Genomic DNA, 18915 nt, shown 5'->3' with positions numbered 1-18915 from the left:
GAACCTGCTTTACAGAGACACTTGGAAAGTTTGCTTAGAACTACTTATAGATCAAGAAAGTCAGGCTGGATTGAAACACAGAACTTTGGAGACTTTATTCCTCTTTCCTGTTTTTTTAAAAGAAACAAGCAACTGACTGGATTACATGAGCTACAACAGTACATCATGATCAAATTCTTTGCCTTGCAAGAAATCTGTGATACGTAAAGGCTAATATACAGTGAAGGATTATAGTGTTCCTTGTACAAAAAAACAATGTGAAGCTAATTTCAATATTTTATAATCTGAAATTCATTAAAAGATTTCAAATTCATACAGCAGAGACTTGCAATGTCCCCAGATGAGCAGCAAGACCTGAGGTAATGACTTAATATAATTTAAGTTACTCTGAGAATCCCATAATATCCAGCCTTATATCTTTCATACAGCATAGCAAGTTTTTTAGAAGGGAAAGACCATTCTGATTTTGTATCTTTTATGATTCTACAGATATATTGTTGACAGCAAGAAAATTCATACTGATAGTTTAAAAAAAAAGTATGAATACATATAAAGTGTCCAGTAATCCCAAACAGCCTTTACACTTTTCAGGTAAAATATTTAAACAGAAAAAGAGAAAGTATTTTGTGGCAAGCAGGTACATGAGGGGAATGACTCTTCCGAAGCACAAAAGGTTGAATCTTCAGAAGTCCATGTAACACCGAGTCACGTTGGTCTGTTAAGTTCTATCCTGGTCACTGGGTTAGAGATAAACATAAACTAGAAGCAAATACCTTTCTTTCCAGCACGTGGATATGCGTTTTCAATTATTAACATGCAGTTCGTTCACCCTAAAACCAGCAAAGTCATCTTCAGTTTCTGGAACTGTGTGCAGCAGTGCTCGGCCAGCCCTTTTGACCCCAGCAGCAGCCCAGCAGCTAGCAGCAGCCCAGCAGCTAATGACCTGCTGCTGCAGCAGCTCACAGTCCTCTTGTGGCAGACTGGCAACCACATCCTTTTCCCTGGGAATCTGGTGACTCATACGGTATCTTCTGGGAGGCAGAGCTGAGATCAGTACTGCAGAATCAGTTGAAGTGGGAGTACAATAAAGCAGAGGGAAGAGGTAATTCCAGAAGAAAGGGTTTCACAAGAGCAGACAACAGAAAGAGGACAGATAAAGAAGGGAAAGGCTGTGAGGATAGAAGAAAGATGGGATAAAGTATCACAATAAAAATCAATGTGAGTTATACTGGGACATATGTAGCTACAGTCAAATTGGGGAAAAGGGAAAGATTTATACAACATATATCCAGAAATATGCATTTCATGGTTATGCAGGCAAAAGATGAAAATATTACTGTTCCTGGACCAATAACCCCACACCCACACATGTAAGAAAGACTACAATTGTAAAGCTGCAACATCCTGAGCAAAAAGGCATCAGGATTCTGCTAATACTACAAGGATTTGACAATATATGTTTTAAGACCTTTATTATTGGGATGGTCTCGCAGACCATAGGATTTTTTATCTTCCCAACAATTACAACAAACATTTGGGCTTGTGAGTAGTTACTTCTTTAAAGAAACCTTAACTATAAATCTGGTTTTCTTTTATCTCCTTTCTAATGCATAAGGCAGATAGGTACTTGTGAAGCCAAACTACAATAAACCATGGAACCACATTATTCTTCTGAAAAATACTCTCCTGTAGCAAATAGACACAGGAGGAGCAGACTAAATTGCAAATGTTTTGCTTCATAGTTGCAAACCAGCCACTAGAGGTCAGTGGTTTGGAATAAAACTAACACATGTAACAAAAATTCCATTTCAAATGGCAAATCATATTGTCAAATATAATTTTTAGCCTTTGAGTAAGGAGAAAGAATTTAAGGTTAGCAGCAGTTTTCTTCCTCCTGAAACAGAAATCTAGCTTAAAATTCTTAATACTAGGTACATAATACATAATATATTGAAACAACTGTTCTTACTCCCTTGAGTAATATACAGGCATGCATCAGCACACAGGACTGCAGGAAGCTTCCCGCATCATCCAGTCTCCAGCTACTCCACCTGTTCTACAACCTTTTACACAAACAAAGCACGGACCAGCCTAAAAGCAGCTTGATTTTTAAGAATGGAAATAAGCTAAGCTTGCCTCATACTTTGGAAGTGTATAAAGGCAGGATATTAGAAGCACCTCTGCAGTACAAGAATCTATTTTAAAAACTATTTTCCTTCCACATATGTAACACTCTGCAAAGAAAAAAGGCTGGCAGAGGCAGGAAAAGGCTTTTTTAATTATAAAGAAAAAGGTGTATTAACATATCCAAATGACAAAAACTCCTCAAAATATAATCTGTTCTTAGTCATTTACCTGCTGCTGTAAGTATACATACACACCATTGATCCACAGCACATATCATGCATATGTCTTGCTTACCTCTGCCCCAGAGTAATAAGAAAGTTTGAGAGAATTAAAAATGTGAATAGAACCATTGGATGCTCAACAAACACATGCTGATGAGAATTCAGAAAGTCAACTTCAGATTTACATCTACCATTACAAAAATTTTTATAATAAAGGCCTTTAATTTAAACTTTATAACTGAAATGATTCACAATGTTTTTTGTTGTGCTTTAGTCAGAACCTAACTGAAGTTACTATAGCAGGAAGTATGTTGAAAGGAATTGTAACAGGCAAATATGTTATCACAAAACAGTTCGGTCAGATTTTGTAAATTAAAAAAAAATTAAATCAAAAAAATGCTAAAATGATCACATTCAATGTGTCTTTACCTACAGAAGCAAACATACATCAAGACAAACCACCATATAGCAGCACATACTACATCTTCTCCTAGATTTCCAATACAGAACTATAGTAAAGCAATATGGAAAGATAAATGCTTAAAAAATAGTACTAAAAAGAAGCCAAGAAGCCCATTAGCAATATAGACCATAGTAAGTGTTTCTTTTTCTACTTTTCTGCTACAGGAGCTTCAAACATAATGGATAAGAACACATAATTCTACTGCAGCGGTTTTCCATTTTAAGTAAACCAAGATCAGTCTGTTCACTCTTGTACAATGAGGTAGCATCTGAACACACTATTCCAGTAGTAATGTTAATAGAGGCTAAGTTAGAAATAATTTAAAGTTGGAAAACTGAAGTACTATCCAGAGGGTCCTGATGGTATAAAACCATGAATGGGAAATTGGGGTTTGTGAAAGCAACACAGCACCCTGTAGGATTTTCAGATCTCTTTGCATCTGAGCTGACCCTCTTCTGCATTCTGTCTTTCTCCTCATTCTTCCTTCTCTTTATACTACATTTCTACTTTGTGAAAACTGCAGTTGACATTGCTATGACCCTTACAGAAAATCGAGACCTGCACCTTTACAGTTTCTGATTTTCAGGTTAATTTTCCTGTGACATGCCTTAACCAGTTGATGCACTATCTTCATCCAACAAATTCTTGCTCTTCACATTGGCAGAGGTGCACAAGTGAACATTTGTAGGAACACACACAGCAAACGAGAATACTGTGATCTGCACTTGATCTCAGGAAACCAGTTTCCTCACCCCAGGCAGTAGTCTGGACTGCTGCAACACTTCAATTCCCTCATAAACAAGGTACCACAGTCAGCCACATGGAAACAAGGATAAAGAGAGATGAACTCAAGTTAACTTAAGAGCAAAGTCTGTCATGGTTCCTCAGAATATAATCCATACTACTGCCTCTACAAAGCCACAGCTGTACGGTGGTAGCCAGCTGTGTAGAATAAAGCCCATGTGGTTAGTACTGGGGTTGAATAGAAGTCAGCCATTTAACATTCTGTCACAAATGAGCTAAGCCTAACCCACAAGAAGAGGGTAACACAGGGTAACATTGCTAACAACACTGCTTCACAATTTTGCTTACTATTTGCAAAACAAATCATTATTATACTAATAGAAATTCCAAATGATCAAGCACTATGACTCATTTTAGGTTGAGCAGTGGCACTCAGGTAGTGGGATGTAATCAGTCACAAAGTAACCTATTTTAAAATTAAAGGGACAGGACTCCTGCCAAAACACAGGTATACAGTCAACTTTCCTCTATCAACACCTGCACTGAAAATATGCCAGTAAACTGAGCACGTAGGTAACTTTTCTCAAAGGACTTTGTGTTTCCAAGCAGAACAGTTCCAGTAATTTAAAGACAGCTTTTTTTTTCCTGTTTGATATACAGCTTAATCTTCCTATTCCTCAAGAAAAAAGCAAATGACAAGACACAGCAGCTTACTGCATCTTGTACTATTCTTAAACGCACAAAACAAACCAAAACAAAAGCCACAACACACACCTAGAACATTTAGCATGGAAAGCTGTTGGTCAGTAACTCAAACGCAAAGATTAAAACTTAAACAAGTGCTGTTTTGCAACACAACACTGGTAATATTTTAAATCCAGAAAAAAAATATGTAATTTGATTGCAAGAACATCAACAAAACCATAGGTGTATCAATACAGAAAACAATTTAATTTGTTTCAAAATAAATATTTGACATACAAAGCACATACAGTGAAAAAGGGTCACAGTAAATTACAAATGGAGATACTCGCTCATTCACTGAGAAAAGCCCTTGATATTCCCAATTTCATAGCATCAAATTTATCATTCTTGCTGATTTAAGCACAGCACTAAACAAATATGGATCCCAGTGCTTTCTTTCACAGGTACTGGTATGGATAATTTACTGCAGTGATCCAATTTAAAAATCAGTAGGGACCACTAAATTGCTACATAAAAGAAAGAGCGAATGAGGTGCTTTTTCCTTAGTGTCAGCAGCCTGTGATTATTATGTTTATTAGATTTTCCTGAAAGGGCTTCACATTTTCTCAAATATGTAGGAGAACTATATTTCCCCTCTGAGCCCTTGCATTAGCATTTTGTGCCTCAGACCTTAAATACGAGTAAAAGATGAATTTTTCAATTTATTTTAAAAGTTTGTACCATCTGGATGGCACAGAACCAAACAATGAAACTTCCTTACCTGCACAGTATCTGCTATTATTACAGAGCTAGCTTCTGCAGAAAATAAGTAATGCTAACATTTTATGAAAAAAATATTTTTGAATCCACATTTAAATTCAATTATATTACTCATATTAGAATAATAGAATCATATTATAATCATTATCATATTGATAATTAATTTTTGAAATAATGGATTGCTTAAGTTTCTATCCTTAAAAGGCAATATAAACTAGCAAGGCCTGACTCTTCCTGTGATTTTAAGAAAAAACATAGCACAATAGAAGTTACAGTACAAAGATACACTAACCAATTTCAGTATATATAGTTTAACCACCAATACTTGCACCTCAGCAGTTAAAAGTTATAGACAATTACCACAGATCAGCGTAACCTACTAACATCAAGCACGTAAGGGCTTGCGATCTTGCTTTATGGTGTTCTCACCAGGAAGATGACGACACCAGGGACCATACCTACTTTTGCACATGGAAATCAAATTTTGACACAGCTTTAACAGAACATGCTGTTCTAGCTTGGTCTTTGCTACCATTAATCTTAGCACTATAAGGTACGGTACTTTATGAAACTATTTAAGGAGCAATTTTTGGAAACAGAACCAGGAAGTCCTACATGATGTAAAAACAAATCGCAGCTCCCCCATATGCTTGTCCAACTCCTTTTGATTTCCTGCTCTGCCAGAGCTCTTGCAGCACCTCCAGCTATGCTCTTCCCTTCCATGTCTCAGTTCCAGCCTGTAAAACAGGCAAGAACTGTACTTCCTTAGTTAACAAGGGGTTTGTACAACAAATGTTGCAATACAGGCGCCTAACAACAAAAAGGTTCAATGCAGACTGTACAAAATAAACAGCTGCATTATTTGTTTGGACAGTACTATCACATATATAGTTAGCAGCTCAGAAACTGTTGGAAGAAATAGTGGCTCATGACTATATTAAAAATCCTTAAAACACGCAAATTAAAACATTAGTGGACAGTGCTCCCCTTTGAACACCCATCAAAGGGAGGAAAACGTAAAACTGACAGCACAAAAATGACAACAGAAGTATAAAATTAAACAAAAGACAATAAAGGATGGGTGTATTAGCAAATTGCTCTGTAAGAAATCCCAACTGGCATTAGCTGCTCCAACAGACTGAGTAGGTCCTTTATTTATCTGCAGGGGAGAACAGACAAATCTTACACTGAAGCGTCACTCCTATAGCAAGCTCGTGCGCAGCAAGGAATAGGTCTACCCACAGGATCTCTGCAAAAGCACTTTAACCAATGAAAGCTTAGACGAAAAACAATGACCACCATGATTTATACCAGTGGAAACAGTTGCCACATTAGGTAGGTAATCTTTTAGTACAACGAAAACTCTTCTGCTTCACATTTGGGGTTGGGAGGCATTTTCTGATCAGTTGCAAAGTATCTCTACTACCACAGACTTCTGTTACAGCCTCTGCATCACAGCTAGGTGTTGAGAGTACAGCAGCCTGAACATACATACAGTTCCTTTCCCCAGAAAAGTCTCAAGTTATCAGGACACAAACAGAATTTCAGGTGTTTAATTTGTTAGTACAGAAACAGTCAAACTGTGATAAGGAAGCAGGCACAAGGACAAAATGTTTTTACCAGCACTGATAAAACTTGGTGTTATCACTTAGGCAGCCTAAAGGCTGCAGTAAAAATCAAAGTTGATGAAGAGTGCAGGTCAGTTGCCCTATTTATTTTGCTTGGAAATTACTCTCATCCCTTTGTTCCATGTTTTTGTGGCACATGAGAGAGTTAAGTTTTACGAGGCCACAAGTAAAATCCAGACCTTATTTGTCAAGCTACTCCATGCAAAGCCAAAAATACACTAGTAGCCAAATCAAATCCCACTTTCTCTACTTGACCCATTTTTAAGACTTAATAGAGTTAAAAAGAAATTCAGTATCCACATGCAAGTTTCACTTCATGGCACTGTCTTCCAACTCTCTACTTACTGAAATCTCATTCACATATTCCTTTTAATCCTCCTTGAGCTGGATCTCAGACTTAGCATCCTTCAGTTATAGTTGCAATATATCAGATACAATTTAGACTCCTCTTATTTAATAGCAGCATACAATTAAAGAAACAGTTGACTGCACCCTTAACACCAGTCTTAGACGACAAAAATTTGCTCAGAAATAACATGTTTTGCTTTCATTAAAAAAGTTATTTATTTGCCTTCCACTCCCAGTAGAGAGGACCAATTTAGATGATTAATTTTTAAATCATAGTGGTGCAAAAAGCTGAACAGTCTGACATCACCACTCAAAAAAGTCTACCATGGAACACAAAGAAGGTCTAGAAAGTGCTAAAGAACTGAAACAGTACTAAGTAGGTCTAGATTTCTGCTCTGATTAGACACCATTGTTGTTGTGCTTATTCACAGGTTAAATTTTGAAGGAAAGGGTCGTAAATCTTTGCACTTTCAAAGGCAAAATTCCCTATAAAATAATTTTAAAATGCACAAGACGTTGTGTTCCAATACAGAAGCAGCAGTGGGAATATAAGAACATGCACACATATACACAGGACAGTATTCTGCTCAACTTCCAGGTTCAAGCATCAGTATATTCTGTTAGAGAGAAAATAAGCTTGAAGAGCTTGACAAATTACATTTAACACTCCTTTTATTGCAGTAGAAATTTTAGGTTTTATAAAATCCTCAAATTACAGGATATAGATATAGTGAATCTCATTGCAAGTCTTTAGCAGCCGTAGAGCATTACTGCATGCAGTTGCTTCTGCAGTGTGCAAGTGTTCTACAAATAGCTAATCATGTTCAGAGCAAGACAAGTAGTCAAAGAATATCACATTCAATTAATTACCAATTGGTTTGTCAGCACCAAGAGGTTGAGCAAAAACCAAAGAAGTCTATAAATACATGGCTCCGATCTAACAAACTAATATAACTGGAAAGTCTGAATAATAACCACATCAAAAACAAGATAATTCAATAGTTACACAAAAAATACTTCGCTTCAAGTCTGTTTTCAAAACTGTTCTACATAAAACTTCTCTGAACAAGGAAGTGTATTTAAGTACAGTGCTATAGAAGTTTAAAAAAGGCCAATGAAACCCATTCAATTTTATGCAATTAGAATACTAACATTAACTACACAAGAGTCGGCAAATGCTTTATCCTGAATTTATGGAAAGAAGTTGTGGTCAGACAGATTTTTTTTTTTTATTTTTTTTTTCCTCCCACTACCTACCTTTCAGCTGCTGGGTGAATGCATAATCAGCACTCAAGTTAATATTCACATTTGTAGTCATGACACTGGCTTCAGATCAGTCATTGGATGGATTTATGCCAAGAAATACTACACTCATTTGTTTCAGAAGCTGCCTAAACAGGTGCAATCCTTTATGTAAATTTCCCATCACAATGAGAGTCTCAGAAACTGGAATAACCATTTATATAGAGCTAGCTACAGATTAGTTTTCTAAAAAGCTGACATGCTTGAATTATTGCAGTCTCACATTTGTGTAGACACAAGAACAAATCTACAGTGATTCTTCAAAAGTTACTTCGTTTACATTGATTAGTACATCTAAGAGGTGGCTAAAAGTTTAAGCATTGCATCTTTGTCTGAAAAGCCTACAGGTCAGCAATTTGGCTTGGTAACACATTTTGTTATGACAAGATGACTGCAGTTTTCTGTGATCAGTCTTGAAACTTCTTCCAACAACATAATGTAAGACTATGCCACAAGGTAGAAACTTGGAAAAGTTCTTGTTAAGTAGTATTAATAAAAATAACCTCTCCTTCAGAAAAGGTGTTAACTATGTCAGCTTCATAGATTTTAATCCCTTTTGTTAAATTCAAAGTGGGTCATAATTTTACACTGACTATAATCATTTAGATGAAATGGTTCTACAGATAAATTTAGGAAGCGGAAGAATACTGTCCAAAATGTACTGCATAGTTATGTATACCAACTGCTATCTACTGGAGACATCCTATAGCAGCTATAATTCCAACTAACATAAACCTACTATGTACAGACCTTAAAGATTTAATCAGCCTCAAACAACTGTCGAGTCCTAAGAAAAATAACTCTGTATGACTGGGCATGTTTTAGATAGGATGCAGCTACTTTTTTCACCAATTAGCAATACAGCACAGTAATTTAAAGTTTCCACGACTTGCTTTTGATATGCTAAATTTCATTACCTCCAGAAAAGCATATACACATTTTTATACAGCTTGGAGTGAGATCAGTGTAAAACCAGGAATTTTTAATCATCAGCAGAAGTGCTAGCTGCTCATAATGTTCACAAGACATAAGTGTCTGAAATTTGGCTATGCAACAGTTGGTGCCAATCTGCTTATAAAGGAAATGCTGCTGAGGCACAGTCTTCTTACAAAAACAGGGCATGAGGGCTTCATTATTAAGTGTTCAACAACAATCCTCAGCTCGGTGAAGAGAGTCCTGAAAAATCAGATTTAAAGAGTTTTAAAATCCTACAGAATTTATCAGAAGTAAGTATCATCTAAATCTTTCTTTAATTCACCTCTTTTCTCAAGCCCAACACGCACTCTCGTTAGCAAGTTCTTCAGATCAACTCAAGTGTTACTGTATCTTGCAAGAGCTTCAAAATTACTGTCCCTTAAACATTAACATTTTAATTAACTTTAGTTCACTGACTTCCAGCTGAGGACAGATACAAAGAAACAGAAAAGTTCTACCTTCAAGGAAAAACCTAAACCAACAAACAAACAAACAAAAAGAAACAAAAAACCAAACAAACAAACAAAAAACAAACAACCCACCCCCCCAAACAAAGCACACCACCCCCCTCATATTATTAAAAAAAAGGGTAATGCTTTATCAAAAAGAGTGTAAAGAGTTGGGAGGTGATTGTGTGTTTGTGTTGCTTGTTGCCAGAATGCAAGAACTCCGCTCTCTAAAAGCATTAGAAGACAGACATGAGATACACAACCCACAACACCAGTTCCCCTTAAAACTACATAAATGCCAGCAGAATCTTCGGTAAAGTAGCTCTATTGAAAGCTAGTTCTATTATTGTACAACTTAAATTATTTTTAGATACCAAAGTAATAAAGCACCTTTATAGAATTTTTTGTTGTTGTTAAAAAGAATACATGAACCAAGATGGAACAAATAATTTCTTACAAAACAGTAGGGAATATGAGGTGATGAAGTTTATGATTCTCAGACCTGTCTTTGCATGCCATGGCAGCAAAAAACACTTTATCAGTTACTGTAGCAAACCATTTTCTAACAGAATAGTGATCAGACCAGAAACTATGATCACAAAATTTTATGCTATGCAACACTTGTAATAAGAAAGATTGCAAGAAAGCACTAACTTGAGTAAATTCTCATAGAAATATATATGGTTTCAGAGCTCAAAGCAATAGTATTGGCTTGACCAACTTTTAAACAAAATCAATAAGGTTCTATTTCAATCACAGTTAACCTGACTCATACTTTACAATTAAGGTTACTAATGAATTATGTTCATTACCTAAAGGAGGTAATGAACCTGTTTAAGATCATCCGCAGTTTGTTTTGGTTTTTTTTCCTGTCAATGTAACGCAAGTTCTTAAGCTTCTGTCAATGTATAGATTAACCCTTAGATAGGTCTGCCATCTAAAAATAAGGATATCTTTCTGGTAAATAGCTGCAGAACAACGGAAAGATTTTATTCTCCAAAGCATAGTTTTAATTACGCAAGCATGTTCTGTGAGCTCCCATTCAAGGACGGTGGTACCTTTCAGAAATGTTCAGTTACACAAAATAAATGTAACCTTGAACCAGCATCCAAGTGTATTCCACACTGTAATTATAGAGACTTAGTATTATGAATTATGCATTCATTTTAGAATTAAAAAATTTTGAATGTCTAAACACTATGCAGTTAAACATGAACTTCCAAAATCAGTTTAGTGCTTACCGACAGTATGGATTTCGCCGAGAAGAGTAGCGTAATGTAAGAAATCTGTAGTAAATGAATGGCTGAAGCAGACTCCCTTGCCCACTGAAATACAGAAGTAGAGCTTAATACTGACCAAAACAAACAAAAAAACCCAAAATGCAACAACAAACAAAACAGGGCTTTAGCTAGATTGAGTCACATTGGTTCAGGTTACATGTAACTGACAAGAAAAAGCATATAACTATATACTTACAAAGGCAGAAACATCACAGAACAAAACTGCTCAATTAAGCAGTTAAAAAGGTGCTGTTCTTGTATGGATTTTACATTTAAGAAGTTTTTTATATGTTTCATTTCTAGCAGTGGGCAAAGGATTACAGAAGTGTGGTGAATGCCTGTTCAGTATTAAGAAAAGCTTGCTGGTCAAGTACAGAAACTGGTGGACATAAATAGTCCAGTTACAGCAACTTTTTTCAGCTCTATTCATAGCACTTTGAATATCTGAACCATATTTGTAGTATCTTTTGCAGAACATCTCAGAACAGTCAGGAGACTATTACAGATGTACTGAGACATTAATGCCAAGCTGATATCCAACTACTTTAGCTACACTGAAATTAGGTTTTGGTATTTCACAAAGCTGCTGTTTCATGTGACAGTGCTGTAAAATTGTAGCATACAGATCATACACAGGAAAGCACAGAAGAACCATGAGTTTAATTTTAATGACTGAAGTTTCTTTACATAATACAGTATAAAAAGCTCTGAAGTTGAACATGACAGTTCAAGTAACTAGAGCTCCTTCAAGTATGAACAGTATCTTTACCCAGGGGGAAAAAAAATAAAAGTAACAGAAGGTAGCTACAGGAGGGAGGAAACAGGAAATACTGCACCTGTAGAGTATCTACAAGCAATTTACTATGTTAAACCAGTTTAAAGGACAAATTCTCACAATAGCTGCATTTAACCATCTTATGATCTTAAAATTTGGTATATGATCTTTTATAAGCTTCAGTATCTACTAAATGACCTATCAAGTAGCAATACTTCACATACTAAATTCTCCAGAGAGGGAGGGAGGGAGGGAATAAAAAATGTGCTCCTGAAGAGAAGCTTAAAGCACTTGAAAGTTTCAGATACTGGATACAAAGTGTATCAGTTAAGTGACCTTAAATGAAATGGGAGTACTTCCAGGCTGAAGCATTGAAATGTTCAGCAGACTTATCAAAAGATAAAGACAAATTATGCATCCTATCAACTTCCAAGAAGCATACTCCCCTTCCAAATATTAAAAGACACATCGTTATGCCTATATGACTTCAGAAGGATTCCAACACACATACACTCAAGATCCCCAAAATGAATTCAACAGGCTGCAGAGCAGGTAAAACCAAATGGAATCAAAAACAGAAACAAGGGTCACTGGTCAGAAGTAATACAGGAAAGGACATAACCTACCCCTGCTTGCACACTTTTAGCAGAATTAAATACCGTGCAACTTAAATTTCTAGAATCTGACAGTAAAAATTAAGACCACTTGAAGATCTTAATATTCCATTACACTGACCAAAATTAAACTTATCAAACAATGCAGAAGAACACAAGTTACAGGCCTGAAAAACTTTGATTCGACCCAACATTGTCAGCCAGGCTATGAAAGGAAATGTTTTTTTTTGGTGCCAAGTTATATCAGAGCGAACACTGATTTCATGACGCACCAACTTGAAAAGTCTAGGAATCAAACAAATTAAATTCAAGCTTTGGTCAGCCAGAACCATACAAATGGAGATCTGTGACCCACACAAAAATCAATTTCAAAAAGTAATCACATGCAGAAAGTTTCTAATCCTGAAAATATTTATGGTAATTCTTACCTGAACAGCATAAAAACTGTAGCTGGCATCAGGAAAATTTCATTGCAAGCAATGAATTTCAGAATATTCTGTTGATTAGCATTCAGTTTCTCCAAAATATTTCTCAGAGAGGGCAGGCTGTTTGAACTTCGTGCCTTTAAAGAAAAAAAAACAATAATGCCAGAAAACACACAAGTTACACCTATATTCTCTAGCACAAAGAAATCAAAATACTAACAACTATAATTTACAACTCATTTCAGCAGTTTTTAAGACTAGATCCTTTAAAGGTATTGAGATTAGTATCCCAAAGAAAACTATGGTAAACTTGGAACCCCATAATTATTTAGAGTTCAATTAAAAACATGAGGTGTTGCAATTCCCTCACCCACCCATTTCAGATTTAACTGCATAGAGAAGGCCAAGAGCCTTGCTCTGCCCACCAGGAGGAAGTACCTATGGTAGCAAGATAGCCTAGTTAGGAACATGAGAAGCTGGGAGTTACATTATCTGCACAAAGCAGTTCATTCAGCAGCAGAGCCAACTGGCAATTACTTTGCTTGCTATCCTCACCCTGCAGTTCGTTATTTTACTACTGAAATAGAACATTAAATTTCACAGGCTATATTTTAGCTTAAAAAGACATGTCTAAAGTTTCAACTTTACTGTTAAACTGCTTTTGTTTTCTTCAAAGAACAGCATTTGAAAAAAATAGTGTCAACATATCAGTGAGTCATAACAGAAGTAGGGGGAAGAAATGGCAACAGAAAAGATTTCTCAAATTCTCTGTGCTGAGATTCCATACTACAGTTTCTAACTCCCCTAGTGTAGCTAAAGGAAACTATAGCTGCAACTCAAACCCACTTATAAACCCCAAGAATATAAGCAGTATGAATTGTATCATACATGATAACATACTTACATCAAGAACCTTCTTTGTATATGTAGCAGCATGAAGCAAAGAGAACAGCAGAACTGGAAAAATACTCACTGAAGCAAGCGATAAAGAAAATTATAGACTGCACAAGTACTTAATTTCTGTCACACTATGCTAACACACAAGCCGTAGCTTGATGGCCCTTCACAACAGGTTGGCTGGAATGACCTATACTGTGTTAAGACATGCATGTGTCTAATACCTATTATTTATAACTCTTCCCTTTGCTTCTTACACCTCTTAGCTACACTTTATTACTTCAAAATGCACGTGTATGCAAAAGTACAATGTACACAAGCACATTTCTACTGAAATGCATTCTTTCTGCATGAAAGACACAACTGAGGTTATTACTTAAAATCTATCAAATACAAGTTGTCATAATATTATAAAGAAATGCATTTCTTTACCAAAGAAAATGCAGTTGCCAGACATCCAGATTTTAGAGAGCAAGAACAAAGACATTCCTCTGCCAGAGACATTAAAAGTAGGACATTTTTAAGAGTGGCACAAAGAAAAACCAGTTCTTGCATATGACCTTTGACAAGCCACAGAATCCTTTTTGCAGACTCTGTTTAATAACTTATCTGAAAAAAAACTACTGCTGAGTAATTCCTCTCTACATAATGCATGTTCTACTTACACTGAGGAATCATATATAAACCCTGTACTGGTAATAAATTATAAAGTTGTCAACTTCTCAAAGTACAACTTGAGGCTGGTCATAAAATCCACCAAACTGAAGTCTCAGGAAAAAAAAAAAAAAGAAAAAAATCTAAGTAACCAAAGACTGCATTGCACTAGTTAGAGGTGATTAACCTGAATATGGATCAATTAACATAAGACTCTCCTATTTTACATAGAGTATGTTCTATGAATAGCAAACACATTCTAGTTCAAACTAGTTTTTCAAATCATGGCACAAGTAATTAAGAGAATCAAGTTTAAGATGTTTAAAGACATGACCAGGACGACACAAGTAAAGGATACTTGTAACAGGGTAGGAATTCACAAAGATAAGAGAGTACAACAGGTAGTGGCAGCTGTCCTCCAGCAAAGCCTGGGCCAGAAACGCCCTACTAAGCTGAAAGTGGGGTAGCCTTTGGTGTAGTCGGAGGGCACTAGTGAGAGCATTTGCCAGCAAGGCACGCTGATAAAAGCTTGCTGCTTCGTGCAACCTGCAAATCATCAGAGGAGATGTTACCATATAAACCAAGCCCCAGCTCAGAAGTCTTCCACTCTTGAGAATTGCATCACAATTGTGTAATACCTGAAATATTTCTATTATAGTATATAAGCACTGTTACGAAAATACAACTCAAAAACTTATAACACTGACTTACTGTAATTGCCACAGGTAAAACAATTCAATATATTACTTCATCATTAGACATGAAAACATCCATTTGCCACTCACTACTTTACTGCTGATCAACACATTTTCCAAATGCATCTAAAAGTGGTTTAAACCAATATAAATTCTGACAAAAAGTATCCAAGTAAGCTGAACAATAGAAATTTACCATTACATTAAAAATAACTCTATGAAAAGGAGGTGCAGTTACTTCATAAATTATTAATGCAATTTTATAACATTACAATACATACCCTAGAAGAGGCAGGACAAATAAAGCTGAGCAGTAAACTGTGAACAAGCGGGAAATCCACATTGCTGTATCCAACTTGTTAGCCATCAGAAATTGCTACGTTAAAAGAAAAAAGACAACCACACATAAGTTGATATCCTAATATTTGCATACACTGAACGTTCTTCCCATCTGCAATAAACTGAAAGTCTGTCTCCAACTTTGAATAGAAGCAAATCATAGCTTGAAGTATTCTCTGATACTTCACTCATACGATGTTGCTAACATGAACAACAATAGGTAGTCTTCCTCAGAACCACAAAGCTCCTTTATACACTACAAGCAAATATAGTGGTAAAATCTTTCGTGGAAAAAGTTCTTCTACGCAAACCACCCTCACTAGACTGACAGCTTAAAAAAATGCTATCATGCAAGGTCTTTAGACCTCACCAACTTTTGCAACTATTGCTTCAAGGTTCCTTTTAAATACACTACACACACCTATAATTAAATCTCCACAAATCTTACTGAAACAAAAAATGAATGGGTCAGGCACAGTTGTATGTCATAAGGAATACAACATCATTTTGGCCTACATATTCTTGGCCTCCAAAAAGCAGAAAGTTTTTAACAGTAACCCAGCATCCCTCCTGTTGTTGAGCTCTCCTTAACGACAACCCTCTCCACTCCTGATACAGTCTCCATACCAGAAAGGCCCTAATGAAATACAGCATGCTTTTGGCTACTCGGAGCCCAAGAGTCAAAGCATCAGCTTCCCTTCACCATAAATAGCTCAAGGGGCTTTTTCCGAATTTGAACCTGCTTTTGAAGACTGCTCTTCTCCTCTACATTCCTAAGGCAGGATCAGGAATTGAAAATTAAAATTAAAATGACCAGAAATTACCCTAAGTAATCTGCAACCACCTTCATATCATTATCTCCTGCCTTGCTTGCACACTACAGCTACACGGAATTAGTTTTGATAGAGACGTTTTCAAGAACGGCGGCGCAGCAACATCATGCTCTCCACAAGTGGAAAAGCTGTCCCACTGCTCGTCCAGGGAATACTGCGATCGACACAGGACCCTCCTGGCACCACAAGGGTTGCCCGCGCTGCTGGAGAAGCGCCGTGGCCGGCCCAGGGCCATCACGCCCCCCGCAAGAGTCGGGCCGGCACCGCGGCCTACTCCGTCACCTCTCCCCCAAAACCCTGTCCGGGGCTCCTTACCACAGCTCCGCCACCGGCCCCGCCCGGCATGCGTCCATTCTGCGTGGAGTCCGCCATGGCCGCACCTGCGTGGAGAGAAGCGCCTCAGCTAGAGCAAGAGCCAGAGCAAGAGCTAGAGCTGGGACTGAGACGACCACAGCAGACACCCCCACCCCTCAAACTCCCGGCCCGGTAGCCCGCAACCCACCACCAGTGCCACCAACGAACGCTCACCGGATACCACAAGGCGCAACTTCCAGCAAGCAGCGAGGCCTGCTGGGCAATGTAGGCCCGGGGGCGAGACGTTCCCGACAGCACCTGCCGACGGCCCGCGGCCTGGGTGAGAGGTGGCGCGGGATTGGTCCCGTAGGGGACCGGGAGTGCGTCTACCGGGGCGGGGTCTCTACCGGAGGAGGAGGAGGAGAAGGAGGAGAAGGAGGAGAAGGAGGAGAAGGAGGAGAATGAGGAGAATGAGGAGAAGAAGGAGGAGAAGGAGGAGGAGGAGAAGGAGGAGGAGGAGAAGGAGGAGGAGGAGAAGGAGGAGGAGGAGAAGGAGGAGAAGGAGGAGAAGGAGGAGAATGAGGAGAATGAGGAGAATGAGGAGAATGAGGAGGAGGCGGCGGCCTGACCCGGCTCTTCCTGCGGTGCTGTGCTTTGAGATCGCTGCTCGTGGGGTCGCTTCGGCACTGGGTCCTCTATGACATGAAGGGGAAAACAAGCTCTGTGTACCCAGACATGCATACTGCAAATAGTACTACATTAGCATGTAGCAGCTTTGACATAAGTTTCTGAAATCGTTGGGAAATAATCATTAAAACTAAAGCCAGGGAGCTTTAATCAAGTACAGATACATCAGCAACATTGTCTGATGTCCGAGCTGGATAGTATGAAGCAGAAGCTTCCTGCTCACTCTGCAACATGTAGCATAGGCTATTTACAAGGTCTGGGAAAATGTTAATTAATATAATAATTCAATTTTATAATTATATAATGGTTTGGGTTGGAAGGGAACTTAAAGCTCATCTAATTCCAACCCCTGCCATGGGCAGGGACACCTCACACTAGACCATGTTGCCCAAGGCTCTGTCCAGCCTGGCCTTGAACACTGCTAGGAATGGGGCATGCACAACTTCTGTGGGCAACCTATTCCAGTGCCTCACCACCCTCACAGCAAAGAACTTCTTCCCAGTAGTAATTTAAATCTACCTTCATCTAGTTTAAAGCCCTTCTAGTATACAGCCCTTTATGATCCTTAACAGTGATTTTTTTGTTTGTTTTAATTACCTGTGCCAGATAGCTATGTGAGCATGTTTCCATTCTGAGCTGGAAGTCTGTAAATCTAGTATAACTTGGCTGAAGTGGTATCGAAGTCAAAGAAAACAGACTGTGGCCTCAAGACTGGGACCTTAGACTTTTCAGCTCCTGTAGCCTCATGTGGTTTGTATGCTGGGGTTTCTCTCAAGGACGTGCAGCAGGTTCCCCCTTCTGGCAGCAAGGGTTCCAGGATAGCAAGCCATCTGCTCCAGTTCCTAATAATTCCCAGATAACTTCAACTACTCTGTAGCAGCAAAAACGACATAGTTTTGTGACCAAAGATCAACATCCACAATCACCCTAATTTCTGGTTTATGGCTTATGGTGATTAAACGTGAAGATTGGTGGGAAGAAAGTCGGGAAGACATCGGGAGAGTGAATGGGTAATGAAGTATGTTGATGGGGAGGGAGCAAAAGAAGAGTCAGCTGAAAGGGATTGTAATAGCATAACAATTACACCTAAACTAAGCCTTTCAGCGAGTTAACGCTTTTGAAATTGAAGATGCAGAAACTGATTTTCCAATTTTTTTCTCAGCCACTCATCTCTCACTGAAGTGGCTGTGAAGTAGGTGTAAGAACTACCTGCTGTTTTGGGACCATTTTTTCTACAGGTTGAGGAGACTCAAGTAAAAAGCTCCACAGAATTGGGACTCTGTGTCTGCTGCGTGTTATCAAATGTGCAATAAAAAAACTGACAAAACATTTATGCTAAACAAAAATGAAGGCTTTGCATATACATATATATATGATTTTCTTTGTAAATTAAGTTTAACCATTATCAGATTATTTTATTACAAAAATAAAATATTAATATGTTCACAAGATTTATCTAGATGCAACTGAAATGTGTAAATACACATTAAAAACCAGATGTTTGAGACTGCCAAACTGGAATGCCACAGGCAAAAAAAAATTGATCAATCTTCAAGATTATGTATTTTTTAAATGGACCTAAGTTGGCAAATCTATGTCTTTATCAGGAATGCTTATTCATTTCTTAACATTTGTAATTAAGGAAGGACTGAATGCATACACATGCAATGCATTGATTTCTAGAGTCTGGTTTGCTATCTG

At 37.7% G+C, this 18915-nt stretch overlaps 1 protein-coding gene across 2 annotated transcripts; it reads right to left on the bottom strand.

The window, feature by feature from the left end:
* Window positions 1–70: 70 nt before the first annotated feature.
* TMEM33 (transmembrane protein 33) lies at window positions 71–16911 on the bottom strand. 2 transcript variants are annotated; one of them, XM_031048897.2, is made up of 8 exons: window positions 16762–16911; window positions 16549–16613; window positions 15343–15437; window positions 14725–14912; window positions 13720–13787; window positions 12819–12952; window positions 10963–11046; window positions 71–9473 (listed from the first exon to the last, which is right to left on the bottom strand). In XM_031048897.2, the coding sequence occupies exons 2-8, from the start codon at window positions 16603–16605 to the stop codon at window positions 9344–9346; spliced, it is 756 nt and encodes a 251-aa protein (XP_030904757.1). In that variant the 5' UTR covers window positions 16606–16613; window positions 16762–16911; the 3' UTR covers window positions 71–9343. The 2 variants fall into 2 exon arrangements, with proteins under 2 accessions (XP_030904757.1, XP_005149164.1); XM_005149107.3 differs by having other exon boundaries at window positions 9265–9473; window positions 16736–16905.
* Between the last annotated feature and the right edge of the window lie 2004 nt (window positions 16912–18915).

Source organism: Melopsittacus undulatus, chromosome 7, assembly GCF_012275295.1.
Source record: "Melopsittacus undulatus isolate bMelUnd1 chromosome 7, bMelUnd1.mat.Z, whole genome shotgun sequence".
Classification (NCBI taxonomy): Eukaryota; Metazoa; Chordata; class Aves; order Psittaciformes; family Psittaculidae; genus Melopsittacus; species Melopsittacus undulatus.
This window is presented reverse-complemented; position numbering and strand designations above follow the sequence as displayed.

Excerpts from the sequence above, each read along its gene's own strand:
- TMEM33 (XM_031048897.2), bottom strand. The coding sequence starts at position 16,605 with ATGGCGGACTCCACGCAGAATGGACGCATGCCGGGCGGGGCCGGTGGC. Across the intron at positions 15,438-16,548 it reads GGGCCGGTGGCGGAGCTGTG|CAATTTCTGATGGCTAACAA; the intron begins GTAAGGAGCCCC and ends CTTTTAACGTAG. Across the intron at positions 9,474-10,962 it reads CGGCGAAATCCATACTGTCG|GACTCTCTTCACCGAGCTGA; the intron begins GTAAGCACTAAA and ends CTGATTTTTCAG.